The sequence below is a fragment of the Natator depressus genome, chromosome 7 (genome assembly GCF_965152275.1).
Source record: "Natator depressus isolate rNatDep1 chromosome 7, rNatDep2.hap1, whole genome shotgun sequence".
Lineage (NCBI taxonomy): Eukaryota > Metazoa > Chordata > Testudines > Cheloniidae > Natator > Natator depressus.
The window spans coordinates 94,118,026-94,130,713 of record NC_134240.1 but is presented as its reverse complement, the minus strand read 5'-3'; the positions used below and the strand labels follow the sequence as shown (position 1 = coordinate 94,130,713).

Here is a 12,688-nt window from a genome sequence, read left to right as displayed (position 1 = left end):
CCAATATTTCTTTAACAATAGAAATCATTAAGGCTGCTATTCCACATCTTAAATTTTCACAGGGCATAAAACTAATCACTGCTTTCTACTTCAGTGACATTTTTTAAAAACAGCTCTGAGCTTGGAAAAAAAACCTCTACAATGTTAGCTACAGAAACATTAATATGATAATTTAATCTGTTTATTGTACACTATATATTAAGAATCCCATCTTCTCTCTTACAAAAAAAGGATTTCTAATTATTTACAATATTATAGTCCACTTTATCTAATTGCAGAAAGTAATGAATGGATTTATAGGTGATAGTCTGAGAAGTCATTTTGACAATATTGGGAAACATTTGAATCAAAATGTAAATGCTACAGGGTGAATCCAGTCCTCAGCACCTAGCTTGAGGATATTGGCTGGGTGCTGAGGATCACTGTGTGTGGAGAGGAGGAATCTTTCTCCGCTAACCAGATCACAATGCGTCAGCAGAGCTGTTCAACACAAGTTACTCCAGCCCTAGTGTGCTCTGTCTATGAGGCAGGGAGGAAAGGGCTGGAGAATCCATGCATCAGTGAATCCTCTTGCCCCATCCCTCGGTCTCATCCTGCACAAATGGTACATGCCCCTCAGCCACTGTGACACAGGTGGCCTTTGTGGAGCTGGACTATGCACTGCACAGTGGATGCATTACTCCTGTCCCCCAAATCCTACACCTTATGCAGTGGAATGGCATCAGTTACACTCCTAAGGATCCCTCTGCAGCTTTGGATGTTGGGGTACAATCAGGGCCGGATTTCCAGTTAGGTACAATAGGCACATGCCTAGGTGCACCAGCATTCTAGGGGCACCAAAAAGTTAAGTGGGTTAAAAGTTAAAAAAAATAATACAGTAGAACCTCAGAGTTCAGGACACCTTGGGAATGGAGGTTGTCCATAACTCTGAAATGTTCTGTAACTCTGAAGAAACTGGTGCCCCTCTTGTAGCTAAAGCCCCGAGCCCCAGCACTCCCTGTGGGGATGAAAACTGGGAGCAAAGCCGCAGGGCTGAGGCCCAGCACTCCCCCCGCCCCTCTATCTAAACCCCTGAGCCCCAGAGCTCCTGAGGTCAGAAGCCCGGAGCCTTGACCCCACCCCACCCCCATCCTGTGGCTGCACACCCAACTCCCCATGGCTGAAGCCCTGAGCCTCAGGGCAATACAGTATTTGGGGTTGTTTTTGTCTGTTTCTTTGTCTGCAGTGCTGCCTGATTGAGGACTTCTGGTTCCACAAAGTGTCCCCTTAACCAGGAAATCTGTAATGCTGATGTTCATATCTTTGAGGTTCTACTGTATTTAAATCATCATTTATATTTCTTTTTGTTTCATTGTTTATGGAAAACATGAAGGTCAGCTGTAGGTGGGGAGGGGAATCCGGAAGATTCTGTGCTTGGGGTGCATAAGGTGTAAATCTGGCCCTGGGCACAATTTGTTCCTAGTACCTACTGTTAGGATATAGATATTCAGGCCTGTCTGCAAAAGCCTGTACTTTAAGAATTTAGGGGTATTCTTATCACTTGGCTAGTTCTAGAGGTATAAAAGAAAGAATCAAAATCACTGTCTGCTGGTGTAAGGGCCTTCTCTTACTGTGACTGTTTGAGGCCCTGTTCTTAGGCTAAGGCCTTTGGCTAAGCAGCAGAGGCAGCCATAAGCCAGGAAGCGAACAGTCACATCCTCACATTCCAAACTAGTCACATTGAAAGAAGGTGCTATTGGGCTGTTAGGAATACAATCCTGTCCTGAATACAATCCTGTCCTGATAATTCCTATCACCTCCAGAGAAAGGGAAGTGCCTAGAAAATGTAAAAGGAAACTTAGTTTGATAGCATCCTGTCTGGCAAGAACTCACTTATCAATAGCTGGGATGTGAAATCCTCACTTCTGTATTGTTTTGTCATTAGAGTTCCAACTTTGCTATTGTTTGTCTGTATAATCTCTGTCTGGTTCTGTGATTGTTTCTGTCTGCTGTATAATTAATTTTGCTGGGTGTAATCTAATTAAGGTGGTGGGATATAATTGGTTAGCTAATCATGTTACAATATGTTAGGATTGGTTAGTTAAATTTCAGTAGAATGATTGGTTAAGGTATAGCTAAGAATATTACTATATAAATTAGGGGCAAACAGGAAGTAAGTTGGGATTCGAAAATAAGGAAAAAGGAACTTGTATTTAAGCTTGCTGGAAGTTCACCCCAATAAACATCGAATTGTTTGCACCTTCGGACTTCGGGTATTGTTGCTCTCTGTTCGTGCGAGAAGGACCAGGGAAGTGGGAGAGTGAAGGAATAAGCTCTCTAACACCTACGTCCACAGAAGGACATGGAATATGGTTTCCATTAGCTGAACTTTACAGGGAAGAGATCATTGGAATGTAATTCCACGTTACACCCAGAGTGAAGAAAATGTTGGGGGACAATCTATGTTTGATATGTGGCCCGCCATTACCATAGCAACTCTGAATCTTAAATATAGTTATTAGAGCTGGCTGGAAAATTTGACAAAACAGTTTTTTTTATGGGTCATGTATCTTCTTTCCTCTTTATGTTGCTCTTTTTAAGAGTTAATCCAGTCTAGAGATTGATCAGAAGACTGGTGACACAACCTATTAATTACAGTTAATTAAGATGAACCCTAAGAGTGGTCTGACTGTTCCCCACCTGGGATTGCTGCCTGCAGTGCCACACACCTGACGCACATGCATGATCTTCTGTTTGCCTACTCATCCCAATCTGTCAGCGTGGCATTGTGCCCACTTACAAATTGATCAGACATAGGACACGTGTACAGAGCAATGATTAATTTAGTGCAGAATGAAAGCAGGAGAAAGTAAAGCTGATCTCCGGAGATTTTGCCAGGCTGCATATGAAAGCCCTCCCCACATGTCAACAGCTGTTCTCTCTTTGCTTTCTTTGCTGACCAGCATAGTAGCATTATCTGCAAAATCTTCCCCATATGGGCACGAGGTTGTAAGTTGTTTTGCTGTGCATTTCTGGTGATGTTTCCAAAGTTTATGACACAGTCCTTAGGGCTCAAAAAAGTAATACACATGGCATCCTTTTTTTCAGCAGAAGAGCATCCTTTGCACAAATTTTCTTGTTGATTGTGCCTAAACCTATAAGCTTTTCTGTAAATACTTAAGATTATCTATACTATATTTCCTTCACATAAGAATGAAAACATGTGCCAGGATTGCCTACAAGTAAAGTAACAATCTGTGGCCACATACATACACAGGCTATTTCCACACTACAAGCTAGGCGTGTGATTCCCCTGCTCATGTACACCTACTTGCCATAGCTCGATGAGAGCTAGCATGACTATAAATAGCACTGTAGCTGTGGTAACACAGGTAGGGGCAGCAGAGGCACGGCTGAGACATACCAAGTACTTGTCCACTGGCTTTAGGTGGGTTTACACTTGGCCCGGCTTAGCTCCACTAGTGCTACACATGCTACTGCGGCTACACTGCTATTTATATGCATGCTAGCCCTCATCGAGCTACTGCAAGCACGTGTACATGAGCAGGGGAAATCACACCTCTAGCTGTAGCCACAGCCATTAGTACGAACATATATCAGATACTAATAACAGAAACGTGTCATCATCTAAAACAATCATACACGTCAGCCAAGAGTAGAAACAAAGGGGAAGGCCCTTGCACCCCAATGATCACATGATGAGGCAGCACACAGAGGAAGCTACTCAGTGGAGGAAGCAGAAGCAGGGTGAAACAAGTCCTTGAACTGGTTTAAAAACACACGTAAGGAGGCTTTAAATTGGATCTTAAAATGAAGGGGGAGTTAGTGAAGTAGCATTATATCACACAATAGTCTGACAAGTGTGAATTGTGGATTTTAGAACCAGCTACCATAAAGGGGAAAAGGGACAGGAAAAGACTCTGGAGCATTAAATATATAAGAAAAATATAATTTTACTTTTAGGTCCTAGCAAAACTGAAATAAGTTATAAAAAGTTCCTATAGCAACTTCATAATAATGTAGCTCCCAACTAGTGTAAATGCTCCCAGAGTTAGAACAAGACTTTGTCCAGATTCAGCAAAATCTTCTAGGCTGGTGCGGCTCTGTGCCAGGTGTCCAGGCTCAACTCAGTCTTTCAAGGATAGAGTAGGCCCTTGTTTAGGCCAGGCTTCCAGGCTAACTTTAATCCCAGGCTGACTAAGTCTTCCAAAACTGGAGCAGTCTTCTAACTAAACTATACTCCCAGGCCAGACCAATTCTTCCAAAGCTGAGGCAAGCATTATAGCTCTTCAACCCTGCTCCCACTAAACTCCAGCCAATCAACACTCATTTTCAGTGACAGCAGTGGTATTATTATTATATATGAGAAGGTGGACAGCAGCCTTGTGCTCATGCTGGAGTCTACAGAACTGAGCCTTTATGAGATGCAGAAGTCAAGGTGAAGGGAAATGAAGGCATGGAAGAGAATTACCAAGAGAAATAAAGCCAAAGCAGTATTGTTAAGGTGACAGAGACATGAGATAAACAAGGAGGTGGAGATTTGAAGATATGAAAGATATGAGGAGGAGAAAGAATTGAGTGTTATATATAATACTAGAGTTATAGACATCGGAGGCAGTGAAGTTAGGACTCCAGCAGAGAGAGAAGATGGAGCTGTTCTTGAGGATGGCCCTTTTGTCCAAGAGAAGCATTTCTTAGGGTATGTCTACAGTGGACCTAGAGGTGTAATTTCCAGCTCAGGCAGACATCCTGAACTAGCTCTGATTGAGCTAACACCAAGGGTTCTGGAACGAAGGGTGGTGGGGGTGTGGCAGCACCCTCTGGCTTGAAGTGGTTTCCATCATACACAGGGTTTACAGTTTTGTTCAGTGGCTTTCAGCATCCCCACTATACAATTTGTTCCAACGCCACTGGCTAATACACTAAAAATAGCATTGTAGCCACAGCTTGACAGGCAGCAGGACAGCCTACCTGCCCTATCACATTTTGGTTTGCCCATTCAGGGTACTTGTGCTCAGCCATACCTGTGTCAGATTACCTACTTTCCCTCCTCCACAAACTGGTTCTGAGAAACAGGCCAATTTCTTTAAAAAGGGCTGAGGAAAGTCACTTTGAGAGGGGAACCCCAGAGAGCTGTCAGGGTTCTGTGGAGGACCCTGAGCAAGGATCTGCAGGAGACTGAGAGGGGGCTCCAGAAAAGGAGCCCAGGAGTCAGGGCTCTATCCCAGAGCCACAGATAGACTGAAAAATAATCCCTAAGGGATTGGAAACTGAGCCCCAAAGTTGAGCTGAAGTGCAGCAAAAGCATTTTTGGTTTTATTTGGACTTTTGTGACCACTAAAGGGGATTGAACTCAGAGTGTTGCAGCTGCAGATTCCATGTAAATCTCCAGGTGAGACAAAACCCAGCTGAGGGGAAGTTGAGGCAGGGAGCTCCCGCAATGCCACACTCACTCAGTCAGAAGGGGGCTTGCAGATGCCCATTATTTAAAAAATAAAAAGTCCATTTTCTACAACAGCTACTTTCATATTCATTGCCACATAAACATAAAGGTTTGTTGGCACGCCCCAGATACATACGTAGCATTTCAGATGGGATTGTACTCAGCATGGATAGCCTGTCCTGCCACCCACGCAGCCTCAGCTACACTGCTATTTTTAGCACATTAGCTCAGTAAGAACTAGCACAGGTATGTCTGCCCGAACTGGAAAGTACACTTCCAGTTCCACTGTAGACATACCCATAGATCAAAAATAGCACCAAGCTATAGGAACATGAGATAAAGTTAAGAGTTTACCAGATCAGTACAAATAGACGGCAGTCATTAAAGATATCAAAAAGGTATATAGATAAGCATCTACAATTTAACAAGGAAGTTAAAGGTTAAAGGTGAAGCTATGATGGCGGAGAAAAGATAAGCAGAAAAGGCATCAGTCATAGGCATACAGGACTTTACAACTGACGCACCCATCTCAGGGGTGGTTTTAAGTAAGCACAGCATTGCCAGTGCCATAGTCACCCATTTTACTGGAGAATGCAAAAATCCAACAATACCACATTTTACCAAGCTCATTTCAACCTAAACTGTTATCGGCCCAGTTTATAACTGCGTGTACAATTTGTAACTCACGCAGCAACAGTAGATATATTGTAAGACTTTGAGCATGTGTTATATTTTGTCCTCCCTGGTTGTGCGCCAAAGAAATTCTTGCTTCCCTCAGGCTGACAATGGAACCTCAACATTGTAGGCTCAATTCTCCACTAGTGTAAATTGCTGTCGCTCCAGAAATCAAAGCGGAGTATAGAAGTCAATGAAGTTAAGTCCATTTAGGACCTGTCCCTATAGATGGTTTAATTGGGGGATTTGAATATTCACTCATCTTCTTTCTAGGCTACCATTTTAAAATCTTCTTCCCTTCCATAGCCTTTTTTCCCTGATCCTACAGAGGAGGGTTGTCAGTGAAGTTGCATGGAATTCTCATTTTTCAGTTTGGGAATTTCTCATATCTACGAAAGATTAATGAAACACCACCAAAAAATTTGCAGAACTCAAAAAATACAGTAATTTTATAATTATACGATATCTCCCAATAGACATATACAATGATTCCTAGATTATGTACATGCATACACGTGAAAAATCAAGGCTGAGGAATAATTTCACAGTGTAACTTTGTAATAAATCCCCAGAGGAAATATCTCTACTTTTTGTTCCCATCTGCAAAGCTATGTAATTGATTCACAACTAGTGTGTTAATGCTGCCTTTTCCTGTCAAAGTCTCTTTGGAAATATGTTAGAAGTATCCTGGGTTCTCCCCTGACATAACCCCTTGATATTGAAAAATAGGATTCTCTGACATGCATCACATTTCAGGCAATGGGCCACAATAAAACTTCCAGTGCCAACGTGTTCATGAATATTCATATACAAAAAATAAAAAGCAGCAATCTAACAGTATGCAGAATAGAATGGGAAAGTACTGCCTTTTATAACAAAAATGATTCAAATGGTCTCAGTCTCTTCTAAGCACTCTTGTGTTTAATTAGAAATCACAGTATATTTGCTACAGGATATATTTGCAATATTGTATGAGTTTTAAAAAAATCATAGGCAAGTGTTTTCAAAGAAAGGGATTTTGTTGGTTTGATATTAATCAAAAATAGAGAGATGCATAATTAGCTTGACTCTGCATGGTCCTTCCACCCTCTCCATCCCACACACACACTACATGCAGAACAATCAGAAGAAATTATTTTTATTCTGATCTACGCTGTGTCTGCTTTGTGTCACAGCACTGTTGGAAAGTGGCACTGAACCTGAGAGCTCCTCCACTGGAGTAGAGCAGCTACTATAGTGACTTTGGCTCCAGACATCTACTTTGATCCGTATAAGAGGGGCATAGCGGGGAAAAGGAGGTATTGCTCGGGGCCTCCACTGTGATCCTTAGCTGGCATATGTGCTTTTGGGTGCATAGAGAAGCCTGTACAAGTTAAAGCAGCTTTAAGGCTGCTCTAACTTGTGACAGGAGAGTGGCCCAGGATCAGAAAAATGCAAATATGCTTAAAGCCACCTTTGAATATCCCGCAATCTTGAACTGAGCCATGCACAATTTGGCCATAGCCAAGGAACCTTTATGTTTAAGTGGCAATGAATAAGAAAGAAGGTTCTGTGGAAAGGGGACTTTTTATTCTTCTGATAATGGGTATATGCAAGCTGAAATACTCTGCACTTGGGTAGCACAAACAAACTGAAGATATATCCTTATCAATTATCACACTGTAGCTTCATTTCAAAGAGCAAACTGTACCTTTGTCTTATCATATAAGGCATGGTTATCCAACATCATCTTCCTTTCATGAGTGGCATATCTTCGTAGGTCACGCTCAAATTGCTGTACAATACACAACAAGTTAAACACTACTATACCAAACCAAACTGAGTACTCACTTTGTTGCTTAATATGTATAAGCATTAGAATACCAATGCAAATTATAAATGAATGGATTTTAAAAAGGCATGATTAACAACCATCTTCTGCTAAGAGACATATTCTAGACAGCTTCAGTACAGCTAAACAAGACCTTCATAAAATGAATGTTTTCAGAGGCTGCACAAAGACTTATATTCTCATCCACTGAAGCACCAGGTAAGTTAGATCCATTTAAAACTACTTTAAAAATGTGTGCGTATGAAAAAGCCTACTCACCATTTATAAGGAAGTTTGTCAGGTCAATGTTATTGTACATATAACATGCAGAAATATGAACTGGCATTCATTTGTACATTACCAGTTTCATTTAATGGATCTAACTTAAGTCTCATGGTAGTCCCATAATGAATGAACACTCACAGGGATATTATTTTGACATACAATACTACATCATATTAACTTTGCCTGATACTAGTTACCTTACTGATGGTATAGCACTGTAACAAGAAATAGTTTAAATTAAGCATATACAGGACTCCCACAGTTTGCTTGCTAATCACCGCATTTTTCTAAATCAGGGGTGGCCAACCTGTGGCTCCGGAGCCACATGCAGCTCTTCAGAAGTTAATATGTGGCTCCTTGTATAGGCACTGACTCCGGGGCTGGAGCTACAGGTGCCAACTTTCCAATGTGCTGGGGGGTGCTCACTGCTCAACCCCTGACTCTGCCACAGGCCCTGCCCCCACTTCACCCCTTCCTGCCCCCTCCCCTGAGTCTGCCGTGACCTTGCTTCTTCCCCTTCCCCCGCAAAGCCTCCTGCATGCCACAAAAGAGCTGATCAGGAGGTGCGGGAAGAGGGGGAGGCACTGATCGGCTGAGCTGCCGGGAGGTGGGAGGCGCTGGGAGTGGGGGAGGGGGAGCTGCTGATGTATTACTGTGGCTCTTTGGCAATGTACACTGGTGAATTCTGGCTCCTTCTCAGGCTCCAGTTGGCCACCCCTGTTCTAAATCAAGAAAAGTTTGGTTATTTTAGGCTTTCAGTCGTGTAGAAACACTTAGATAGCACTGGGTACCTGCCTAAGGGCGTACATGGTGATTGACAAAGGCACAAATTTGGTGCAATGTGGTGTAGGAGTGTGATCCCTGCGGAGGGAGGGGAAGAGACCCCTTCCACATGGCAAATACTCCCAGAGTAGGAGGGAGTCTGAGTCTGCAGGACCTGACAAGTTCAGAAAGACAAGGTTAAGGGGTGACTTGATTACAGTCTATAAGTATTTACATGGGGGACAAATAGTTAATAATGAGCTTTTCAGTTAAGTAGAGAAAGGTATAACATGATCCAATGGCTAGAAGTTTAAGCGAGACAAATTCAGACTGGAAATGATGCATACATTTTTAACAGTCAGGGTAATTAACCACTGGAACAATTTACCAAGGGTCATGGTGGATTCTCCATCACTTACAATTCTTAAATAAAGTTGTCTTTTTTTTTTTTAAGATCTGCTCTAGGAATTATTTTGGGGACGTTCTATGTCCTGTCTTATACTGGAGGTCAGACTATTTAATCACACTGGTTCCTTCTGGCCCTGGAATCTATGAAATACAATCTATGAACCCAAAACAGAGGGTTAATTTAAGATCTCAAAGATTGCATAAAGGGGGTTAAGAGATTAGAAATAGGATTTACAAGTAGGCAAGGGAAATAATTTGATGTTTCAATTGCCTTTTCTGAAAAGGTTTGTAAAATGGTTAACTGAAGGGGGAATCCATCAGTCAGTCTTCTCTTTGTTTAATAAACAACTGAATTTCTTTTTATGTTTTACATAGGAGCAAAATAGGCTTTTGAGTTAAAAATGTTGACCATGGAAGGGAAAAGTAGGTATTTTCTATGGTAAAATAATCTCTGCACTGAATTTCTACTAGACAGAAGTAAGTTAGCACAGCACATCTCACTACAGGATTCCTGAACACTCTTAACCCTGCTTAGCATTTCCTGCATGGACACAGCTACAGAAGTAAAACTGCCATAATATAATGGTGAATTGGGGCCATTGAACCAGGCTGCCTCCTGTGTTACAGCCCTTTTTCACTGCTGCCATCCATAGGAGCCATAATGGGGCCACAAAAGCCCAGCACATAATTCATCTGTCAGAGGGAAACTCCTTGCTGATACAAGTGTACTACAGCTGGCTCCGGTACTAGTGCTTCTCCACTACTGGCCTGGCGTAAGAGGTGTAATGGGAGGGAGGCCAGGGGCCTGTCAGAGATAGGGAGGGGTTGGGGAGCAGTGGAGCTTCATTTGAGGACCATGAAGGACCTTATATCAGTGGCACTTAGAGAAGTCCAATAGCTGCTCTAAATCATGTAGAGGCTGAGGCCAGCCCTGCAAATTGATTTTATACGCAGCTCCCTGATATGTCTCCCCATCCCCACATCCTGAATAGGGCCATTTACTCTCATATAAGTGGCATCAGAGGTCAGTGATGTAGAGCAGAGTTAGTCAAATGCTTTCCAATGGAACACTTTTCCATCAGAAAATGACACTGTGTTGGAATGTGTTGATTTTGGCAAAATTTCATTAAAAAAAGTCTAAATGAAATATTTGGAAACCGTTTCAGAATGTAACATTTTGATTTTTAGTTTTGAAATTGACTTTCATTTTGAAATTTATATTGATTTTATTTCATTATTTTTGTATTTTTTAATATTATACCACCAATTACAGTACCAGCTACCAATTAGCAAAGTAACTATCAATCACAAGATCAACTACCAGTACCAATATTATTTTATTTTAAAGTTATAAAATAGTTATTAAACCCTAAAGTCTTTGCCACCTGGGGAATTTCCCTTTGTCCAGATGGCCAGCTAAACCCTTTGTAGTGCTGGAGTGGCAGAAGGGGTTGTAGGTGCACCAAAGATTGGGCTTATGATTCCTAGAAATTAAACTTCATGGAAAATAGATGTTAACTCTTTTAGCAGACAAATAATATATAAATGCCAGTGATGCCTCTGTCACCATAAGCTAGGATAATGGGTTGCTTAATGACAGGGTTAAGAAGAAGATAATAGAAAAATATGAAGAAAGGAACATTTTTATAAGTAAACCAACCGTGAATAGTCCAGCAACAACAGAAATAGGTTAGTAGCTCAAAGAAAAAAAAATGTAGGCTCTTGAAGTTACTTACCCTGGAGCCAGTCCAACCTAACAGAGCATATGCATATTGTTCAAAGGGGCTTACAACCAGATCCACACGGATTGCCTTCCAATCTTTGACTTCTGCCTTATCAGATTCTTTTGATATATCACAGCTGCTGGTGTCCACTCTTTGCTGATGTAATTTTAAAATTGCAAAGCATTTCTGGAAGTGATCAAAAGCATCAACTTTTCTGCTTGGTAGTTTTGCCTGCTCAAGTGTTGATTCAATGAGATCATAGTATAAAAGCAAGCCCTAAAAAAGAAAGCACTGCTTACTGTTTTTGATTTTGCTAGAAATTCAGAATTTCCAGATAGATAGTCTTACATAAACTCACATCTATATAGTTGTTACAGCTATCATGGTACTGTACACCAGAGACCAAATCCCAGCATATTGACAACATGAAGCCCAGCAGACCAACTCTTATTGACTGGGATGCGTAACTGTTGGGGAGCTGTTAGCAGATCATGAGAGGGAGATCATCAGAGACAGGCATGCCTCTGATCAGGAGGCAATGTTTGCTACTGTGCTCCCCCCAACCCAAACATTTTGGAGTTGATGTCAGGTAGTCACTCCTAGGTGGGGATTGCTGGTGCATCCCTCCATAGGTCTTACATCTGGGAAGATTGAATAGGTCTGCATTGTCTAGGGTATAGTCCTACCTGACAAATTCCAGACAGAGCTGTCAGTTTAGGAGATGGACAGTGCCCATACCTGTCAGGGTTTTCAGCAAGGAGACGGCGCAAGACCTATAGACTATAGCAATGCACTATACACATCAGGTCATCTTTAACTATCAGGACCAGCTACCAGTAATTCCATTTTCTGAGACACCTTCCACAACCTGAAAACACTCAGACACATGCCCAGAATTCTTCGCACTAGTTTGGTTTTTAAGTTGTTTTGTCCTGTGATCATTCCATATCCCCCATTTCATCATCATTTTCTTTCTAGCAGTGACCTCCATTGCCATATTTTTTCATTTAGTTTTAATTTCCATTCATTCCTATTTATTATCCATCATAGTTAGTTTATTTGCTAGGGTTTCAACCTTGCTTTCTAGGTTCTGAAATGCGAGTTCTAACCTTTATCCTATTGGTTTTCTTGGGAAGAACTTCCAGTAGCTCTCTAATAGAGAGCTCCCAAGCTGTTTTGAAAGACGGGAAATGTCCTGTGAGTACAGCTACTGCCTGTAATTTAAGGGAGGGATGTTTCTTGTCTGATCTTCTGCTCCCTATTTTCATGTTAGGCATTTCAAGAAAACATTTCTTAGCTCACTTTGGTTTCCATCATGCAATTGTAGAGCTGTAATTCAGTATTGGAGCTCTGCTATGGAGCACCCTGGCCTTTTCCCTTGTTGATTGGGCTATGTCCTCCAGTGAATATATAGTAAGTATCCACAGGTAGTGTTGGGTAGTGTAAGAGTGACTACGAGGCCATTTCAGGATTACACATCTATAGATTTATTGCTTTTCCATAGTTAAATGGCTTGGCAATTTGTAAGAGTTAAAAGGAAGAAAATGTAAAGACGTACCATGTTGCAAATAGCTACTTTAG

General features: G+C 41.6%; 1 protein-coding gene across 1 annotated transcript in view; it reads right to left on the bottom strand.

The window, feature by feature from the left end:
* Positions 1 to 12,688, bottom strand: part of DNTT (DNA nucleotidylexotransferase) — a 212,136-nt gene that overhangs the window by 21,827 nt on the left and 177,621 nt on the right. Inside the window, exons 11-12 of the mRNA XM_074959644.1 lie at positions 11,120 to 11,383; positions 7,809 to 7,892 (exon numbers count right to left, since the gene is read on the bottom strand). Of these exons, the coding sequence (XP_074815745.1) occupies positions 7,809 to 7,892; positions 11,120 to 11,383 (348 nt within the window). The remainder of the gene's footprint in view (positions 1 to 7,808; positions 7,893 to 11,119; positions 11,384 to 12,688) is intronic.